Raw genomic sequence first — 22092 nt, 5'->3', positions numbered from 1 at the left:
GGGTGAGAATGATGGCTTCTAGTTCGGAACTGGACTAGGCTTAGTCTAATGTGAGCATATGGAAAGGTTGAAAAAGACAGATCCAGTGGGTGGGAGGAAACTCCATCTAGGCCAGAAGCCTGGATCTGAAATTTTCTCCTTCTAAGGAGGAGAAGGCCTGGTGAATAAGAGATTCTTGGGGAGGGAGAGTGATATTATGGAAGTGACATTTTATATGGGACAGCTTTATGGAGTGGGTTCTTAAGATAGTCAAGCACTTCTGTAGGGCACAAGAACAGCTGGGGACACCTTAGGGAGTCACAGTCAGTCAGAGGAGAGGAAGGTATATTCTGGAGTAGGGTTCCCCTGGTGACTGGGAGGCTCTGTCTCTATAAACTGGGAGGTACACTATGAAAGGGAGGCTTGTCAGTTCTGGGTATGACACTAGATTCCTATCACAGGACAAGTGGAATTTAAGTGGGATCTAGAGAACATCTTCCTGAGGGGACCATCAGATTGCACACACGCTTCTAGGGGTTCTGCCGTGCATGCTCAGCCTTGAGGGAAGGTACTACTCCTCTGTCTCAACTTTCTTTAATGTCGAGCAGGGTGCCTGGGTGCTCAAGGATGGGGTGCTCCGTGAGTGGGCCCCTGCTGTCTCCCTCCTACTCCAGTCTGAGATCTGGATTTGGGAAGGAAGCACATATACTGAGCAGCCTAGGAGTCTACTGGCTGGCTTTTGTAGTGATGAAACTGACAGTGAGTCCTAGGGTTGAGGCACTGTCACCCTATAAATACTAGGAAGAAGGAGTGTATCTGCCCACCTGTTGCTTGTGACAATGGACAAAGCCGCCTTTTGGCAGAGGGTGTGTCTGAGGAGAGACAGTCACTCTCTGACCTTTCTGTGATGAAAAGAAACTGTGGGTGACAAGATGGTACTCTCTGGGAGGGAGCTAGCCAGTGTCAATCCTTCTGAAATATATGTGTCTGGATATAAGTGAGGGTTAGTGTGACCTGGAATGGGGTGGGGCCAGCCGGGAGTCCTGAAGTCTAAGATTTCCTGGGGTGGGGAAACCGAGGGGGTAAGACAAGGGTTCTGTAGGGTAGGGGCATGAGGGAGAATAGCTGTAGGCAAAAAGTATGGGGCAGCAATCTGTGCACATGTCAGAGGGTGGCAAAGCCTTAAGGTCAGAGTGACCTGGTGAGTCTATGAGCTGGAAATGGGAAACCCCAAGTCGGGAAGGCACTGGGTCCTCCTTGGAGGGTACGGATCAGTCGGTCTGAGGGAGGAAGGGGGTGGCCTTTCTGTCCGTAGGTAGAAAGTAGACGACCGCTTGCGGCGGGTCTGTAGGGATAGGATAGTGGAGACGACACGTTGGTGGGTCAGGCCCACGCCTGTGCTGGTCCCGTGCCCGGCCAAGACCCCAGAGCTACTCACGCGCCCTCAGCGCCCTGCGAACCCACGATGAAGCCAAACTTGTCGATGCGGCGCTCGGCGAAGCCGTTGGCCTCCGAGTCGGAGCCCAGGGAGCTTAGCTCATCGGCAGTGGCGGCGTCGGGGCCCTGGGCCAGGCTCTCTCGGGTCCCGGACAGGCTCCCGCCCGATGCGGGCGCGCGCGGCCCATTCTCTCTGCTGCTTTTCGCCATATCGGCCGCGCCCGGACCAGAGCGCCAGCGGCCACCTCAGCCGCCTAAGCCTCCCGGCCTCCGCCGACGCTGCCGACGCCCCGCCCACGCACCGCACCCATTGGCTGCCACAAAGCTGGGGGCGGATACCCAGGGAGCTCCCACCACGCGCCCAATGGGTGCCGAGGGTCCCGGGCCCCGCCCCTCTTCCAGCCTGGCGCCAAGTGGACCGACGTGAGGGGGCGGGACAACCGTCACCAGGGACCCGCCTTCCTTAGCTGCCAATCACAAAAACTCACCTGGACTAGCTCGTCTGGCTTTTCCGGGTTGGCCCGGAGCTGGTGTGTCACCTGCTGCCGCTCTCTGGCAGAAGGTCCAAGACTTCCCTGGAGGTCCTACTGGTGTCTGCCTCCATGGGAAACAGAGTCGTGGGTAGGGCTGCTTCGCCGGTTCATTTTCAAGAACAGTGATGAGACGCAGGTGGGTTTAGAGATCTGAACTACTTTGCTGCTCTGCTTAGGAGGATGTAAATTAGCTCGTGGAAGACCCTTTAAGAATAATACAGACCTAAGCTCTACTTTTTTCTTCCTAACACCTTTTTTGGTGAAGGTTGATTTGTATTGTTTTTTTGTTGAGATAGGGTCTCCAAAGTGGCTTTGAGTTTACTATGTAGCCCAGGGCCAACCCCGTCTCCCAAATGCTGGGATTACAGATGTGGAGCTACCATGCCTGACTTCCCAATGGTTTTATTGGGATACATTAGCATACCACAAATTCCATCTATTTAAAGTGTATTTAAACTTCCTAAGTTTGAATCCCATTACCCCATCGACACACCTACCCATGCACAAATAAATAAAAATTAAAAATAAACTAGGCATGATAATAAATGCCTGCACTCAGTAAGCTAAAATAGTTTACGAGTTCTGGACTGACTGGGCTACAAATAAAAACCCTATCTCCAAAAAAAAAAGTACAATACTGTGGTTCTTTATCATCCTTACAGAATGGTGCAAACATTGCAATCCAATTTTAGAACATATTTATCCCCCAATGAAACTCCTATTCAGTAGGTCACTTCCAGTCCTTCCTCACTGTTTCTGGTAACCATTATTCTTTGAACCTACAGACCTGCTTTTTCTAGACATTTCAATATCTATGATTATCAATGATTTTGTATGTCCACTTTTTTGTTTGTTTTAGAGTCTTGTCTTGCTTGTGATACAGGCTGGCCTTTAGCTTTCTTTTTGCTTTCAAATATATCCACACTGCCTACTTACTAGTGCTTTATTCTTTTCAGCTGACTTATATTCCATTACACAATACCGCACATACACTATTCGTCAGTGAAAGTCATTGGGATTTTTTTTTTCTCTGTTTGACCAGGTAACTTTGTTTTCATTTTTCAAATTGCTGTGCCATCTCTTGTAATCTTTTAGTAACTTTATACATACCCTATTTTAAAGTCAAGTCAGTTGTCTAAGACCTCATGTTAGTTTATGGCAGTTCTAGGACCTCAGTCCTCACAAAATGCTTGTATTAGAACTGGGCCAATTGCACTCCGATGCACTGGACCCCAGCATACAATTTCAGTGCTGAAGTTTGTCAGTTCTTAGAGTGGTTCCTCATTCATCTGGTTTTGTATCCTTTACCAGTGTCATCTGACTCTCCCTGGATAGCTAAGTGAGAAAGAAATACAGACTAGAGTCTGGAACAAGCTCCAAGAAAGGGACTTAGCCCAGAGTGACTCACCAGCCATTTCCTCGATGCCACACAGCCTGACATTCTGAACCTGCAGTTTACATTGCAGTTGCCTCTGGTTTCCCATACAAAGAGCAACAGCAGACAGACACAGACATAGGCAGGCACGGGCCATTTTGCTCTTAAAATGCTATCTGGGAGGATATCCCTCCTTCCCATAGCTGAACACAGATCCCAGGAGGGGCGGAGTGCCTACCCCATGGATGGACAGAGGAATCAGAATGAGTGGATAGTGAAGTATCTATGCTTGACCTCATCATCTCGGTCCTAAAGTTCTATCTCCCAAACATGTTATCATCCAGCCCTTTAATGGCAAATATACAGATTGGACTTCTGTTGTGTGGCAAAATACCTGACAAAAGCAATTGGGGATCGAGGCTCATTTATCTTGGCTCATAGTTTGAGAGTCCAGTCACTCGTGGGATACGAGGCACGTGTCACCAGCTCATTTTTCCCTGCACCTCAGCTCCATAGTATGGTTCCCCACTTTGAAAAAAAAAAAAAAAAAGACAAAATAAAAACAGGGCCTGTTACCTGGGCTGCCCTCCAACTCCTGGGCTCAAACAGTTGCCCTGCTTAATCACATTCAAGTAGTTGGAACCAGCATGCCTGGCTTCTTTTAAACTATCTCCTCATCAGTAAAACACTAGAAGAAAAAACACAACCTTAATTATTTTGAGATTTTAGTGTGACGTGTCCTTAAGCATTTGATCCATGGTAATTCCCAGTAAACAGTGGGCACAAGTAATAGCACTCATAATTTTCAAGCTCACGATTGTCTTGCTCCCCACCAAAGGCTACAGCTGTAGGGGTGGAGTTAACAGCTTAAACCATGGCGCATGGGTGGTTTCACGTCTGTCCTAAATTACTGTGTCCTTGTGCAAAGTTGTTGAAAAAAATAGGGATGTCAGTCATTTGGTGAGAAAGTGTGTTTTGCTTAAGCCTTGAGAATATTTCAGGCACACTTGGTGTGTGTCAGGGTTCACGTGTGTACACAGGTGCATATGAAAAGCTACATTAATAGCAAGTGTCTCCCTCAATTGCACTCCACCTTATTTTCTGAAGTAGTCTCAATAAACTCAGCAGTTCAGCTCCTGGGATCCTGGTGTCTCTGCCTCCCAGTGCTGAGGTAACATGGTGACTCTCAGTTTTGTACGGCTTAGGGACCCTTCCCATGCTTATTTGGTAAGCATCCTCACAACTGAAGCCATCTGCCTCTCAATGTTAATTTCTTTAAACACCAGAGCACTTCCTAAGTTTTTTATTTCTATGTATGTGTCTGTGTATATTATGTGTGTACATGTGTCCTAGGGCCAGCTAGTTAAAGGCAATTGTGACCCACCTGACGCTGGGAACTGAACTAGGATCCTCTGAAAGAGCAGCAACCTATCAGCACTTCGTGTGTGTAGTCCAAAGGAGCTATCATGACTGTTGTACCCATGAACTCACAGCACTGGGCCTACAGGAAACTGGACCTATCATTGTGAACCCAGGATGATGGGGCAATCATAAGGCCCTACCATCCCTGAGGACAGGCAGGGATCCCTATTACAGTTGCTGGGTAGAGGAAGGCATATTTTTTAGTGGTGTAAGTTACCCTTGATCAAATACACAACCCTAATTAAAGCAGTGAACCACAGACCACACAGAAACAAGCTTGAGGAAGCTTGTTGGAAAGAAGTGTTTTCAGGGAGGAAAAGACGAGGATAATGGAGGGCATATGACCAAAGTAGCTTATATATAATACATATATACATATATTTTTAATAAAACAGCTTATTTTTACAAACATTTTAAAACTTAAGTTTGGATAAGCACTGTTCAAACTTACAAGGCTGTAGGATATGCCGTGCTAGAAAACAATCTTGGTCTGTGGCCACCAAAGGTCACAAGGCTCTGTGGTCAATGAGCCTCCAAGTCAAAGTGAGGCAGAGCAGGCATTCATTCAGGAATTCTGGGAACTGTGAACTCCGGAGTGTGGATCAAAGGGCCCATTCACTTGCATTCTACCCAGCCACATTCCTAGTCTCAAGTCATAGCCTCAGCCACAGAGGCACTGTGGGGTTTGCCAGTCTGCAGAGGCATATGCCCCGACACAATGCCATGTCCCTAATACCAAAAAGGAGCTCTTGGGCCAGGGATTCTCTGAGCCTTCCTCATGCCCCTCCCACACACAGCACACCCTCCTCCTGGAAATGCCTCCAGGGAATTTCTGGTGCTGCCCAATTAGTGTCTAGCAGTGAGCTTGTTCCAGGCCCCTAAATCAGAAAAGAACACCAACAAACCAATTTTGCACTAGTCCCTAGGCAAACTTCTAGCAACCAGGTGAGAGGTCGATGTCACACAGGTTACAGAGTACGATGACATCAATGATGCTAAATGTGAGGCCCGGGTGCTATAAGGAGCTGCCTAAGCTTAGGCTGCGAGGAAAAGGTGGAGTAGGTTGAGGAATAGAATATTGCTTCGGTGATCCTGAGTGTTCTTTTCCTGAGAGACCACAAAAGAAAAGGTCCTGGGAACCCTTAAAAGCTTTCAGCTTGTGTAATCCTCTAAAAAGAAATCAGCTTTGTTTACAGCTCATTAACACGGTCTCACCTCTCCCCACTCCTCCTGAACACACAGCAGCACCTATGCTTCTGCAAGAGCACAGTTCCAAAAATAATGGCCTACATCAGGACCGCGGTTGGAGACCAAGAGTAAGGTTTTGGACTTACTCTTCATCCTTGAACCATGGGATTGTGGGCATGTGACTTGCCCTCCGTGTCTCAAATAAGAATAATCACAAGGACTACACAAGCACTTGAACAGGAAGCAGTGTCAAGCCTGATGGCCCATGCCTTTAATTCTAGCACTTGGGAGGCAAAAGCAGGCTGACCTCTGTGTGTTCAAAACCAGCCTAGTCTACATAGCAAGTTCCAGGGGAGCTATTTCAAAACCAAAGAAAAAGGAGGGGTGGGGGGGCAAAAACAAAACCAAGCACAATATAGAAGTAGTGAACTAGATGTGAGGCCCTCAGGTCAGCACGAGGCATGATTAACCACACACGTAAAGAACAGCCTTTGCTCACTCTGGAGCAAACTAAAAACTACTATGCCCATCAGGTGATGGGTAATCTCAGGCATGAGAAAAGCTACTGGTCCTTGCTCTATGACTACTGCGTGCTGGAGAACACCAAAGCTTTAACTATCTCTATAAAGCCACACTGTGGCAAACACATGAACGATCAGAAGACAGCCATGGGCGTTTGCCCTTGCTGCCACCTGGCTTCACGGAAGGTCTTTCTTGTGCACTGGCCTGCATAGGATGACTCTGGCTCAGTCTTCTGTCTCCTAGAGCACAGAGGGAGCAGTGGCTTGTTCTAGTGGCTTTTACATCAATTCTTACACCATGAGCACTTTACTCACCAAGCCCCCTCCCCAGCCCATAATGCTTTTTAGAAGAAATACTTAAAAGACACGATGACAGCAAAAATGTATATGTAACACCAGGACTGCAGAGACCCCAGAGCGCAACAGCACTGTGCAATGGCACAGCTGTGTCAAGGACAGACCATGTTTCCCTCTTAATCAATTAGGAAATTCTCTTTGTCCCCAGGAGATTCTCCACTATCCCCAGCCTAGGTAAGAATGGCAGCGCTTTCTAAGCCAGTCTGTGTACGGCAGGACAAACTGCTTCGGTGAGGGCTTACTTTTTAATTAAAAAAAAAAAAAAAAATTAACACAGTATCTCACACAGCGCAGGCTGGCCTCAAACTGTACAGCCAAGATGAACATTTAATTCTTCTGCCCGCCCCCCAAGTCGGATTACAGGCATGTGTGTACCATGCCTGGCTTCAAGAGGTTTATTAGAGGCCAAAGCATGATACACAATGATGAATGGTAGTAACCATACTCTATTAGCCAAACATTACTTGGTATTATGAAGCTCTCCTGTGGGAGAACCCTGGGTTTTCAATTCCTAATGGGCTTCCTTGAAGGACCTCCAATCCAAATCTAAACAGATATCCATTCCATAGACTGCCTTAGAGGGAGACAAATGCCCAGGCTGTGCCCGAGGTCCCAGGGAAACTCCCGGAATTGGTGGTGGAAAGAGGTACAATGGCAGGAGTCCACTTGCAGTATCTCTCGAGGCTACTTCTTCCGGCCGCCTCTTTCCTTGAGGGCCAAGTGGATGACAGCACCACTGGCCATGTTGTAGTAAGCCAGGGAGTTGGAGTCCTTGATGAAGATGCCCTGGAAGACAGACAAATGTCTTAGTGCATGCCACCTGTCTGTGACCACATGCAGCCTCACACAACTGAGCTTGCTGCGAATGTTCTAGACTTCACCAATATGGAGGCTTAGGGGAAGGTCAGGAGGTCAGTGAAGTGTGGAACTGTGGCTTCTTCATACAGCCTTCAGTGATTATCCCAATACTATTTCACAGAGGAAGAGAAGAGGCTCCAGAAAACCTGAAGAGCCACTGCATCGACATAAACAACCAGGCTGTCTAAGATTACGTCACTGGCTGGTCCCCATCCAGCTTCACATACTGAGACAAAGGTTTTTAGACACTGAATTAGACTATGCTCTCGGAACCCAGCAACATCAGGTTCATCTGCCAGCACTCCAGAGGTATCATTCTAGGATGGCTACATCCAGGTCTCTCCCCATCACACTCTGTGCAGATTGTTTCAGGGAGGGTAGAGGAGTGGGAACCTAAGGGGCAGCACCAGGTCACCCTTGCTTACTTCATACTGTAGTTTCTGCTTCCCTGCAGGCATGCCCGTGGCTTCATGAATCTTCACTTTGATGACAGAGACCTGTGAGATCAAAGAAAGTCATTCATTCCCTTGTTCATTCCAGACCATCTGGAAAAAGCTGGCCCAACCCACTAACTCCAAAGCACCCGTACCAATTGAGGGTGGCAAAACATACCTGGTCTGTGAGCGGGAGAGTGAAGACCAGCCCCTGCCCATTCAGCTTCCATTCTGTCTTATCCTGCATGTTGGGTACCTGCACCTTGATGGATACTGGACCCTGTAAAGTGCAGTGCTCATTATGCTTGGAAAGCTCCACGTCAATCAGGAACTATGCTGTGCTACCAGTGGCTTGTCCAAACCACGACTCCTGCCACTCTCGCCCATTTACTTCTGATGCCAGGTATGACCACACAAGGCTTCATTTCTTCTTATTTTTCTAGACAGGCTTAAAGGTAGGGGTCAGGGCTAGCCCAGGCTGGCCTCAACCCTTCTGCCTCTAGAGTTCTGAGATTCTAAGTGTACATTATCATACTGTTTCATTCCCGCTCCTTAAACAGACCCATTGTGCTTTCCGGTGAATCTTGCAATCTCAAGGACCAGTAGGGTAAAGAGAAGGTCTGTGATGTACTGGGCTCAAACTCAGCGGACAAGACACCTGAGCTCAATGCTACTTGCCTGTGTGAAACAGACTGGTGGGAACACAAAGAGAATAGTCTACCTTTGGTAGGTAGGTGCTTAAGGAAAAGACAGACATTAGTCTTGGAAAAACCAAATTTTGTCAAATTTATGGGCCAAAGCTCTTGGAAGCTGGGACTGTTACTGCCTTCTCACTGAAGCCTAACAGCTTTGTCAGAGACCGACAGTGCTAAGGATCCTTGTTCAAGAATGCCAGCAGAATCCTATCCTAATGGGTACCTTCCTAGGGCTGAGGAAGATCTGAATTTATGAACTGTGCCCAGCCTTTCCATAGCTGGTTTAGTGATCCTGTCACTTCACTCATGTGATAATGTCTCCGCAGCTACATCTCCATGAGAGTCCACACTACCAGAACTACCAATAGCACCTTCTGACCTCCCAGCTACAGACTTCACATTACAAACATACCAAGAAGCCTTTTATGGCTGACCAACATCCCACAGATCCAGTCACAGACTGGACCACGATTGGGACTTGAGTAACCATGCTGCTGCCAGCTACTACAGGGCACAGGCAGCATTCTGGGCCACAGACCTTGTTCCTGCGCAGGAACTCTTCCTCAGGCATGAGGCTGTCCTCGGTCTTTAGTTTCTTGGATGGAGGCTCATCTTCCATAGGAGGTGGGGGGTGTACGGGAGGCATTGGAGCTGGGGCTGGCACCGGAGCCACAGGGGGAGCAGGCACAAAGGCTACAAAGACATGGTACAGTCGCTCAGTGACTACAGAAGAGCTGAAGAGGCCCAAGAGGCAGGACTGGGGAGATTTTGCTGGGTGATTTTGAGGCTTTGCTCCTTAGCGGTGTGAAACGCAATGCCTTGATGAACCTGTCCCTCAGCACATTCCCTGGCAGGGAGCCTTGGAGGCTGCCTGGATTAGGCAGCAGGGAACGAGAGGCAGGGCAAGTTATGTCAGGCTTCTGGGCCTGTCAAGGACCTGACCACCAAATGTAGTCACACTGGGTATGCCATCTCAGTCTCTTGCGTCTCACCAAGAACTATGGCTCCCAGTTCCCAGTTGAGATTTTCTCTGGGATGGATACTCAGTGGGAATAACTAAAATAAATCACGGCTCTGTGGACTGACCCATTAGATGAGAAAGCAACACCACAGACTGACCTGTTGGCACAATCATGGGAGGTGGGCGGGGTGCCATGATGGGAGGTGCTGCAGGAGGCATGGGTACCACGTTGATCCTAGGTGCGTGGATGATGGGTGGCATCGGGGCAATCACTGAGCCTGGGGGCAGCCGGACCACAGATGCCATGGGGGGCCGAGGCATGACAGGCACTGCAGATACGACAGTGGTGCGGACTGGAGGTGGCATCTGAGGGTGGGAGCAGACACATAAGTCACAGGAAGCCAAGGCTCAGCTTCAGGGACACACACCAACTGGCCACTCAGAATGGGGGTTGGGCACTTAAGATTCTGCTTATCATGGAGACTGAAGTTTTACCTCAGGCCCATCATAGAAACTTGATGCTGAGAGTTCCAGGTTAATATTCTTTCTACTTGGGACTCAGTGGTTCAGATTCACCCAGCAATTCATGGCAGACAGTACCATTAAAGAGGCTGGCCTTGGCCTCATTTCCTGAACAGACCATCAGTTCTCAAAGATCCATTAGCCCACAGCCCTTCTCTGCCTCACCCAGCTCACTCCCTAATCCAAATCTCTGCAGTGGAAGATCAGCCTGGAAGTTTCCACTTTCAACAGCATCTGGGCCTACACTTGCCCGTCCCACAGGAGAACACCACCCTGCCCTAAGGACCAAAGTTTAAGACAATTTAAAGTCACAGGATGGCCTCTGACTCACCGCAGGTGGCCGGGGAACTGACGTGATGGGGGGCGCTGAGCTGGGGATATTGGTGGCTGAAGATGGAGGCGGTGGCTGCTGAGGGATTTCATTGGGCTTGCTAGGGCCAATCTTCTCTTTGGTGTCATCTTCTGGCACCAGGCCCTTGGCCTTATGGATGGCCTCAATCTGCTCCTGGAGGGTGATGTTGGCCTGGGCAGCCTGCTGGGTCCGGGCCATGCTGCCTGAATGGCCATCCCAAGTCACCTGCATGGGAAAGCAAGGACATAGCTTGTCACGAGCCCACGGGTGGGAGAAGAGGGCAGGGATGCACCAGGAGTCACTGGAATCGCACCTTTTCCTCTGGCTTCTGGATCTCCTCTTCACCAATCTTCTTACCAATGGCTGTCTCTTCTACCCCAAAGATGTCAGTACGTCGCTCAGCCAACTGCTTTAGGCTGCTCTCAATATCCAGACCTGTACCCAACAAAATAGAAAAAGGGAAACTAAGCATGGTGGCCTTCTGACAAGTCAGCAGCTTTGTGGGAATGGAGAGTAGAAGCTGGATCCACAGCACAGGCTGTGGGCCTCCACATGTCACTCATCCTCTCCGTCCTGGGAGGGCTGCCAGCATAGCATTAAGCCTAAAGACATGGTGTCTGTCCCTGTCCCTAGGCAGCACACCCACCTCCCACCCCACAAAGGCAAGGTCTCTCTACGTGGTCCTGGCTGTCCTGGAATTCTCTATGCAGACCAGTCTGGCCTTGAACTTACAGAGATCCTCCTGCCTCTGCCCCCAGAATGCTGAGTTTAAAGGTGTGCACCATCTAGCCCTATCCTGCTGCTTTATACTTGGCAATGAGACCAATTAGTGGAGTGTCACTCGAGGAGAGAGAATTTAATCATGAGTTCAAGAGAACAAAGGAGTAAGTATTCCTATTATCAGATCTTGTTATTGGATACCAGCAGACAAGTGACATCCCTGCCAGTGCCAGATTTTGGAGGATTCCTCTACAGAGTCCTGGAAAACACACATTTTTGCAATACCATAAGATACACCTACCTCCTAAACTGTCACTGACCTCAACCATTCTGTGACTGCATGAAGCCAGCTAGGGGTTGGGCACCTCCATCTCACCTGGTGCGTACACCTCATCATCGCTCTGCTTCTCTCGGATGGAGCGATCCCGTTGCTCCAGCCAGCGGGGGTCAAGAAGCCCGATGCGCATGTGTTCTTGCATTTTGCTGGCAGGAATCTTCTCCCCAGTTATGGGGGACACAAGATACTCATCAGGAGCAGGAGCTGGAGGAAGGGGCTTGGAAGCTAGAGGAAACAGATGTCTAAGTGAGAATAGGATGGGAGCTGGTGTATTCAGACATCATTCACTGAAAACATCCATTCGTTGCCACTCTTACACCAGGAACCCGAAACTAAACATGACTACACTCTCTTTCCCACCATGAGGCCTGTAACATATGGGTCACCTCAAGCTCGCCTAGAAGAGCCCATCTGAAAAACACCCAAGACCAGTCAGGACTTTAACATCACCAGGGCTGGGAGGCAGGGCCGTACCTTTGGGATCATAGTCCTTTCGCACAATGACTTGGTCTGGTGTTGGGGGCAGAGGTGGAGGCATGGGTGTCTCTGGGGGTGGAGGCACTTTCTGTCCTTCTTCTTCATCGTCTGAACCCTAAAAAGCAAAACAATATCACGACCCAGGAGATGAAAGGCCACTTCCCCAAAGCTCAAAACCATGGCAGCTCTCAGGGTGGCAAGGAGCCTTAGTCCCTGCCAGCCAATCCATGTGCTAAGTCTCTTGGGGCAGCTAAGGTCAGATGGCAGAAGGCCAAGCCGCTTCCTCACAACATGAATGGGAGCATCAGAGACCATGGTGCTAACACTCCTCCCAGGCATTTCCAGCAGCTGGCACCAGGCAGTCCCCAGAGGCCAAGCGCACTTCCCATCCAGGGGAGAAATACAGGAGCCAAGTCAGCGCTAAATGGTAGCTGCTCCCAGAGCAGTGCTGGGAGAAGGAGAAAAAGTCAATTCCCACAGACACTGGGGCCCTTTCTTCTCAAGCTGCACACAAACTCTTTCAGAGCGGGGAGAGCAACTTGGCTCAGGATTCTGGGCCGACTAGAGGGCCAAGCTGGAATGGGTCTGAAAGGATGTGTAGGCTACATTTAGACAAGCTTGGGGACTAGTGATCCTTTAGGCCTAAGAACTAGGAAGGCATCGAAGAAAGGGTGATATGATTCCCTAGTGGGGCTGGTGGAGTATAGCTCGGGACCAAGAACGCTGAGCCAAAGGGAAGGCCATAACTACACAAGGTGGCACAGCTTTCACATGCTTCCCACGACTCAATCTTTGTTTCTGGAGCTTCAGAGAAGTCATGTGCTCCCTGGGCTTAAACAGTTGTGAGGCTCTCCCGAGCCTACAACCTTTTGAGTCTGACATGAGCAGAACCTTGGACTTGGAGAACACCAACCTCCTTGCCTCACTTGGGAATTACCTCATCCATGTCCTGTACTTGAGTATCCTGGTCCAGCTGGGAAGGAGTCTCCTCAGTCTTTTCTTGATCTTCCTCATCAGACTCAACCTCCATCTCCACCTCCTCGCTTTCCCCAAACTTCTCGTAGCGTTCCTGAATGAGGATCCGAGCTCCCAGTTCCTCCGGTGTTGTTGGGGGTGGAAAGTTCCCTAAAAGAGGTAAGTCAGAGAGAGCAGCACTCAGAGCTGGGTGTGATGCTTTGACTTCAACACTTGGAGGGCTAAAACAAGCGGACTTTCTGTGAGTTTGTAGCCAGCCTGGTTTACACAGTGAGTTCTAACTTAACTACATCTGGAATTATCTACAATCCAAGCAGCTGGGCACACCCGAGACTTTACGTAGAAAGGCCCATCCTAATCTGGGCCATCCACATTCTGGTGGTGGCCTATGTGAGAGGACATAGAAGCAGCTTTTGCTTTTCACTTGCTTGCCCACTCTTGGAAAAAGTCTGTGTATGATGCTGATGAGGTATTCTTTCCCTAGTTAAGTTTCCAATGAAGACAGGCTGAGACATCCAGCGTTCTGGAATTTCTGTCACAAGATCACAGCCTGTAAGTCCTTCTAATCCTCTTTTTATATACACATATTCATTCTATGAGTTCTGTTCCTCTAGAAAACACTAACATTAGCTGTCTCAAAAACAAAACAGAGTGAGAGAAGAACAAAGAAAAGGCCATCCTTATTCTGTCTGAGAGGATATCAGAGTCAGTAATTAGCTGTTGAATTGCATTTAACTAGGGTAAATGAAGCCTTCTGAAATAGAGGAAAACAAATACTAATAAAGTCCTATGCCTGATTCTGCTGCTCCCATCTGGAGGCACTCTCTTGCCAGACCAACCTTGCTCATTGGGTTGAAAATCCACTGTCTCCACTACCACAAAGTCATGCCAGTCGATCTGAGCATAGGCTACTCGCTCCTTCTCTTTTTCTTCTTCCTCCTTCTTCCTCTCACGTTCCTGAAATTTGGCCCATTCTACTCGGTAACAAACCTATGGAAATAGAAAAGCACCTACAATAAGGCTTCCTGACATCTTTCAGACAGAGATGTACCTATGTTCACAAGGGGAACTTCCTTCACCAGAGTTAGAAAAGGATTCCGTGCTCACAGCAGCAAACTTTCTTACAGTAAAATGCACGAAAACCTAATAACTGGTACTGTAAACCTCGTTACAAGTTAGTGGCTGCTACAAGTGGCTGCACAGCACAGGCCCTAGGGGAACCAATCACATCCTCCCCAAACCCCACACTTTATTTTTTTCCAAGGTGACCACGTTATTCCAGTGTTCAAAGTTTATATCATGATTAGTTCTCAGCAGAGGACTTGTTATACCCTCAGTCAATGCAGAGACTCATGCTGGGGAAACATGAGTGACATGCTCAGCACAACGGGACATCCGCACCCCAGGGCAGTGAACATTTGTACAAGAGATAATACAAAGAGGTAAGACCAGAAGATGGGAGAGGTGCAGAAAAGCCAGCTTCTGGACACAGTGCAGCCACTGCACTCACACTCATTGCAGCTGTGCTTACTTGCACACTACCAGACCCACCGTGGGTCACCAAAAATGGAGCAGGGGCATCCCTCCTTGAGGCACAGCTGGCAACTGAGGGTGGCTTAGGGTAGGGTATCATTTTGTTCAGTGGTGTAGTCCCTGACAGTGGGCCACACTCCAGTAAACGTCTCCTCCCATGTTTGTGTAAACAACTCCACTAAACTCAGTAGGTCACCCCCCAAAAAGATGGCATGAAGGGGGAGGGGGAGGGGGCAGTGGAAGGGGAAATGAAAGAAAATAAAGGGGGAGGAGCAAAGACATCTAAAAGACTTTTTTGGAGGGGGTGGTATTTGTTTTTGAGACAGGATCTCTCGCACTGTAGCCCTGAGTGGCCTTCAACTTGTGAACTTATGCTTGGATTAGAGGTGAGACATTACATCAGGCAAACCTTTTAAAACTTTAAAAAGAAAACCTGGCATTTTCAAAAGCAGCTCCAATCTGAGAGCCGGAGAAACAGGCGTCTTAGTTAAAGCCAAGCAGCACCGACACAGCTGCTTGACAGTGAAAAGCTGCTAACTTCAAACGCACCTATCGCCTGTCACCAGAGACCTGCTTGGGGAGACAGGTTTCTGCTTAGAGCAGGGAAGAGAAACTAGCTACAGCTTCCAGAGAGAACACAGCAGACATGGCCTTAGTGGTCACCACAAGGCTTTTCTTCTCAGCCACCCAGTCCTAGGTTCAGGCTGACTGTCCCTCACCTGAGGCTTTGGTCTTTATTTTTAGAGGTGTTTCTAATTTCGGACTATCTTTACAGACATGATAAATTAGATACCCTGGGGATAGAACCCATGTCTAAACCTGAATGCCAGTACACACAATATGTACATATGGTACTTGATCTCATGCACATGGCCTGAAGGTTAATTTTATATGACATTGGTGTACCTGCATTTTGGAAGTGCCCCATCACATGAGGTCAGAGGTGGAATTTGAATCTCTGGTGTCATGCAGGTACTCACAGAGCTTCAGATTCTGGAGTGTTAACATTCTCAGATTAGGGAAAGTCAACTTAAACTGCTTCAAAGATGGTTTCCAAACAACAACAAAACCCACACATTGAGAACCCATGCATTGGTTTCTGTAATAGGAAATCCTGTGTTTACCTGGTCCAAAACTTCTCGGGGATTTTCAGCCTCTTTCTTGAGCTTTGCAAATAAGCCTTTGGGTGGAATCAAGATCTGAAAGAGGATTAGAACAACTGTCAATGTATCTCACACAGTTTAAGACAAAGAGGCAGTCTTCCTGGGCCCATCAAAGGACACAAGAGATGGATTCCAGATGTAGGGTTTGGGGCAAGTTATATAACAACTAGAATGCGCTTTTCCTTCTCCAAATGTTGACGCCACCACTTAAGAAAGTACCTCTAGAGAAAGCCATTTCCAGGATTCCTAGTCAAGTACTCAAGCCATAGGCAGGTTTCCTAGAACATGCTATTTTAGCTGCTTAAGTGACACTGATGTATGCCCTGCTGTCCTGTTCAGGACTGCAGCTACCTCTTCCCTTTCTTCCCAGTATTTCCATGCCTTTTACCCAGAGTACCTATCTCCATCCGACACAGGCTCCTAACCTATATGCTCCTACCCACTAAGGATCTCCATCAAGACAGATTCCTGTCTTCTTGTGATTAGAACCACAAATAATGTCTAATGTGCATTTCCCGAGGAACAGAACACTGACTGCCTTTATTCTAACAGCCATTCCAATCCTCCCACAATATCTACTTCTACTCACAAAGCAGCACAATTTTACCTTCCCATCCTTGGACTTCTACCCCTAGAATCTATCTAGAACAGCCTTCTCTAGTGCCTTCATGTTATGAGTCAATACCAATATCCAAAGTTAGAGGAAAAAACAAAAAAAAATAACAAAATAGATATCTGAGAACTTCTAACTATGGAAGTTCGAATTGGACCTACACCATACTTAGAACTGACTTAGAACTGATACTATGGGCTAAAGAGATAAGCAGCAGCTAAGGGCCTGTTCTTCAGAGGACTGTGTGTGATTCTCAGAACCCTCGAGGTGGCTCACAAGCATCTGCTAAGTCCAGTCCCAGGGCATCTGATGACCATTTTCCACTCCCATGTCACACACATAAAATAGAAATAAATAAAACAAAATTAAAAAATCCACACACCCCTGAGACTGTATACCTACAGATTTCTGTGGCTTAGGGTTTCAGTCATTGTTCTACTGCTCTACTAGATTCTAGATTTGGTCATTTTCTAAAGACACATTTTTAAATATTTCTAACTTTATTCTTCAGAGCAAATCCTTATGAGTCCTTTCAACTTAGATCTCTAACACTGTTTCTAAATATTAACAGTAGATGTAGACCATGCCACTAAAAAGAAAAACAAGAAAAATGTGCTGCTGGTAAACCTAAACCAGGTGAATAGCCTTTGTAGCATATCAAACATTTTATTGTTAAAGCGTAAAGTCTCGAACTCCTAGTAATCCTCATGCCTCAACCTTCCTCGAGCTGGGATTAGAAGTGTTAGCTTCTATATCCAGCTCTCTGATTAACTTTCAATATTAGATTACTGTATCAGATTCTTTTTGTAAAAAAACAGTTTCAGTCTGTAGGCAAGGCTGTTCTAGAACTCACAATGCAGCACAAACTAGCTTTGAACTCAGCGATCCTCCCTTCTCCAGAGTGATGAAATTTCAGCACTCTGGAGGTTGAGGCAGGCAGACTGTGAGTTCAAGGCTAGCCTGGTCTACATAGTGAGTTTCAAATGAAACCCCACTACATGAGGAGCCCCAGTCTTTTGACAAACAAACAAACAAGCAAACACCACCAACACCACCACCACCACCACCACCACCGAGTGCTAAGACTAACGATATGCACCCCATGCCCGGCTTGCTGTGTTGATTCATGACTGCAGCAGTGCAACCTAGGGTCAGGAGTAATAAAAAAGGGCCAGCTCTGCAGCCTGTGTGGCTCCAGCCAGGATAACTGAGAGGCAGGATAACGGCCTTAAACAGCATCAGGCCCTTTGGGAAGATGCTGCAGTGATAGCAGAGTCATACTCAACGTTTCCTCATGGAAGTTACTCCACAGGGTCAAGACCGCAAAGACTCGAATCTCAGCGACCCTGCTTACAAGCTTGAACCCGCACATATCATGACTGATTTCACACCACATTTGTTTTTGGTCTTTTTTTCTCCAGCACAGTGCTGAATCCCGCACCTTATGCATGCTAGAGAAGTGTTCTACTACTGAGGGGTAATTAGAGCCCCATGAAATCATCTTTCTTAGCCTGTTTCTGCTTGTGAAAAGTTGAGAAACACCACTTTAAAAGTTCTGTGAGGTTTAATTAGATAACAGGAGGCAACTGTTAAGAGCTTGCTTCTCAGGCCCTGTAGCAGACAAGTGGCAATGCACGGACACCTAAAAGCAGAGAGGGCTATGTAGTCTTGTCACACAGCAGATGGCCACCTAATAACAGCAATTTATAAACACATCTCTTCAACACCAAGAAGTATTTAAAGAGATAACAATACAAGCTGGGTGTGGGGGCCCATACCTTTGATCCCACAGACAAAAGATCTCTGAATTTGAGGCCAGATTGGTTTAAATATTGAGTTCAAGGGTCTGTCAGGGTTAGGGTTACACAGTCAGACCCTGTCTTAGAAGGAAGGAAGGAAGGAAGGAAGGAAGGAAGGAAGGGAGGGAGGGAGGGAGGGAGGGAGGGAGGGAGGGAGGGAGGGAAGAAAGAGAGAAAGAAAGAAAGAAAGAAAGAAAGAAAGAAAGAAAGAAAGAAAGAAAGAGGGAGGGAGGGAGGGAGAAAGAAAGAAACGAACGAACTCAATACTTAATCCCAGCACTCAGGTGGTTCTCTGAGTTTGAGGCCAGCCTAGTCTATAAAACTAGTCCAGGACAGCCAGAGCTGTTACACAAAGAAAATCCTGTCTCAAACAGAACGACAAACGAAAAGACTCAGAGCCAAGGAGATGGTTGACAGGGTAAAAGCACTTGCTATGCAAGCCTGATGTCCTAAGTTTGATCCTCAACGGAAGGAGAACTGAAAGCTGTTTTCTGATGCCAAGTGCACTCCATGGCAAGGCACAAAAGCACCTACACAGTCGTACATTTCCTCCTCCTCACACACATAAATATATAGACTTTTTAAATCAAGACTCTGGATCAAGCTGGGATTCACATTTCCCCGGATGACGCACAAAGCAAGTATCCTGGTTGACAGAGAGCGGAAGCTGCAGCACCCTGTACCCAACCCAGCACCTTGGTATACTGCTCCACCAGCTTTGTGAAGTAATTGAAGAGGCTGTGCTGGGGTCGGAGAAAGTCAAACTGGTAGTTGCGCTGTTCTTTCTGCATCAGCTGGGTCAGAAACTGACGCCCATTCCTGGCCACAAACTGAGCTGTCAGCTTCACTACATCCAGGTCGAAGGCTGAGATGGAGGGGGGGTCAGCGATGAACTCGAACTCAGGAGGGGGCTCCTTCGGTACTATGGTCTCTTGGATCACCTGGGCTTGGACCTAAGACAGAGTGCAGAGCAAAACACAACAGCAGTAAACCATGAAGCACAACAGCCACAGACTCTAATGTTTTATTAATTGTGAGCATCACTGAAACTGGCTTAAGACTGGCAACTGTGCCTCAACTCCCTAATCTGCTTCAGGTGAGACAGTCTACATCTCTGACATCAAAGGCCTAAAAAGGTGGCAAATATATCTAGGAAATCAGCTGTAAAATCTGACTTAAGAGGCTGGAAATACAGTAAGGTCTATGTGTGTATAGTGATTTCTACTGCAAAAAATACATCGACGTCTTCCAAGAGAACCAGGAGACAGAACAGGCACTGTGAGTACTTTTTACACATGAGAAAACCACAGCAGCCTTAGGCCATACAAGCAGCAATTGTAATACAAGGCTTCAAACATGACTTCAACTTTTATTTCTCACTGCCAAATAAAAAGCTGCCTTTTCCACAAAAGTCTGAGAAAGGTGCAAAATGATGAGACCAGGCCAGTTCCACCCAGCAGACAGAAGGCAGTGGTCCTCTGTCTTCACTGACACTCTTGACCGTCAGTCAGCACTCCTGGGCCCCAGCCCCAACAGAAGGGAAGAGATGACACAAGGCTACATCACTTCCTTCAGCTCAGCTGGGCTAAAAGGTTGCTTATGCGCTTATAACCCTCACTCCTTGGATCAATAAATCACAAGCCTTGCTTAAACAGTTGTTCTGCTGGGCTCTTTAAGATCTGAGCCTGGAGGACAGAGCTTCACCAACCAGTGTTCAAGAAGTGCTTCTGGAAGCTGAGGGTAACTTCACTTCTGCCCCTGGTGGTTGTGACTGTGGACAGTAGAGATAATTATGCCTGCCTACTCTACCTGTTCTCACTTCCTCCCTAACCCACAAAGAGGGGCTGGGCTCCAAACCTTCTGGGGCAGCTGTTGTTGTGTGGCTTGCTGCTGCTGCTGCATAACCTTGGGGATGGCAGCTGAGGGTTCCTGAGCCTTCCCCTCCTTGAACTCGCTGACCTTGTGGCGGTAGTAGGCATGGTAAGGGTCATTGGGATTTAAGAAATTGAACTTGGGGTTGTTGATCTCATTCTGTCGAATCCTAGCTTCAAACTCAGGCCCATTTCTGTAAAAAAATTAAAATAAGAGAATACAACAAAGAATGAATCCCACAATCTGTGACTACTCGGACCCAAATCTCCTTCTATTTCACTACCTTTGTCACCATCCACTCACCAAACCAGTCCATCCCTCAGGATAGCAGAACTGCTCCTTGAGCATCTAGGAATCAGTCAGCGTCATCTGACAATGTGAGCCTGGCTGCTTCCAACACAGCCATTCCTTACCCCACCCCCCACTTCTGTAATACCCACAATCGGCTGAGCAATTGCTTAGTTCTTGTAACATTTATTTTTTTGGCTGAGAATGTGGCATAAGTGTAGAGTGCTTATCTAAGGTCCACAAGACCCTGGATTTGGTACCAAGCTCCTTAAAAACAAAAGGGAAAAAACCCAAAACAGCTAATAAGTATTAATGCTTTGTTCAGATACTGCCTAAAGTAATTTCATTTATTACTGGGAGGCTCATGAAGGAAAAATTGCTCTGCAAGATTTCCATGTTCTGAACATATACTAGATAAGGCATGGTGTGTGGCTGAGTGGGCAAAGATCTTTGCTGACAAGATGGACACTCTTATGTTTGACCTCCTGGTTCTACTTGGTAAAAGGGAGAACTGACTCTCACCAAGATGTACTCTGATCCATGTGTATGTGTATGTGTGTGTTCATGTCATGTATACAGATATATATCCACACTAAAGGAATGCCATCCTCCAGGATAATGAAAGAATATTTGGAGAATCCTGATTTTTAAAGTTCCAGTAGATAAAACTCGAGGCCGTAGTTTTTTCTTTTATTTGTTGAGATACAGTCTCACAAGTCCAAGCTAAGGATTGGCCCTGAACTCCTGATTTGCCTGCCTTTATTTCTAGGTACAGTTAAGTGTGCCACCAAACCTAGCTTCAAGTATCACACTTACATATAACATCTGTGTCAGCTAAAAGGCACACAAGCCTTAAAAGGCACGAGATACGGACACCTTCAGTGTCTCGTTCACTAGTTTCACATACAGCAGGATTCCACAGGGTTTGTTGCTTTGACTTTCCCAAATGTCAAATGTGGCTAATACCACTTTTCCACTGTATCTTCAAATACTGAAAAGGTTTACTAAAGTAGCATTTAAACAGATGCTCAGGACTCTTGAATACAATGCCCACAAACACAGAGGACAGTTACTACTGTGGAACGTAGAAGGGGCAGTTCCACCAACACTGGAGATGACTGGCCTATCAGGAAATGCCCATGGGGCTTTCCCGGATTCTCTGGCCAAAAGCCTTCATTCAGAGGTGTCCCAAGCCAAGGCTCCAGGTACTCGTGCCAGACAAGCCACTCTTTCTCTAGACTTTCATACCCCTGGCTCTGTCAATTAAACAGAGCAGAAGACAAGATGCAGGCAACTTTATGGTTAAGAAAGCCATCACAACAGATCTATGACACAGGCTTAGCCTCTAGCAAATTCTGGTTACACCCTGTAGTGTGACTAATACCATGAGGTCTCAATTTGACTGTGTATTAGTCCAAGCAGAACCTCATGCTTTGGAAAGAAGCATTTTCCTACCTCCTATGTAATGCACATCATGCATATACAGGATGGATACAGATTTGGGTCCTGCCAGATCAGGTCACCATGCCTGGAAAATGCCCATGGAGACTACTGGCTTCTAGAAAAATAGGTCTGGTTGTCTCTTGCAGTACTGCCTCCTAAGCCATGGGTCTCTACACATCAGGGAACGCTTAAAAAGACATGCAAAGGCAGATGTACTTATTCCAAGAAATTCCAGCGC

General features: G+C 47.4%; 2 protein-coding genes across 2 annotated transcripts in view; both read right to left on the bottom strand.

Moving 5' to 3' along the window:
* The window catches only part of Tbc1d10a (TBC1 domain family, member 10a), a 28102-nt gene extending 26438 nt beyond the window's left edge, over window positions 1-1664 (bottom strand). The window contains 1 exon segment of the mRNA NM_001015022.4: window positions 1418-1664. Coding sequence (NP_001015022.1) covers window positions 1418-1626 — 209 coding nt within the window. The 5' untranslated portion in view covers window positions 1627-1664.
* A 3337-nt stretch (window positions 1665-5001) lies between these two features.
* The window catches only part of Sf3a1 (splicing factor 3A subunit 1), a 20739-nt gene continuing 3648 nt past the window's right edge, over window positions 5002-22092 (bottom strand). The window contains 14 exon segments of the mRNA NM_001107235.1: window positions 5002-7598; window positions 8096-8167; window positions 8283-8384; window positions 9338-9492; window positions 9919-10126; window positions 10614-10859; window positions 10948-11069; window positions 11731-11916; window positions 12166-12283; window positions 13106-13293; window positions 13983-14133; window positions 15801-15875; window positions 18947-19204; window positions 20109-20316. Of these exon segments, the coding sequence (NP_001100705.1) occupies window positions 7497-7598; window positions 8096-8167; window positions 8283-8384; window positions 9338-9492; window positions 9919-10126; window positions 10614-10859; window positions 10948-11069; window positions 11731-11916; window positions 12166-12283; window positions 13106-13293; window positions 13983-14133; window positions 15801-15875; window positions 18947-19204; window positions 20109-20316 (2191 nt within the window). The 3' untranslated portion in view covers window positions 5002-7496.

The sequence above is a fragment of the Rattus norvegicus genome, chromosome 14 (assembly GCF_021556685.1).
Source record: "Rattus norvegicus strain SHRSP/BbbUtx chromosome 14, alternate assembly SHRSP_T2T, whole genome shotgun sequence".
NCBI classification, from domain to species: Eukaryota; Metazoa; Chordata; class Mammalia; order Rodentia; family Muridae; genus Rattus; species Rattus norvegicus.
The sequence above is the reverse complement of the archived record's forward strand: the minus strand, read 5'-3'. Positions and strand labels throughout refer to the sequence as shown.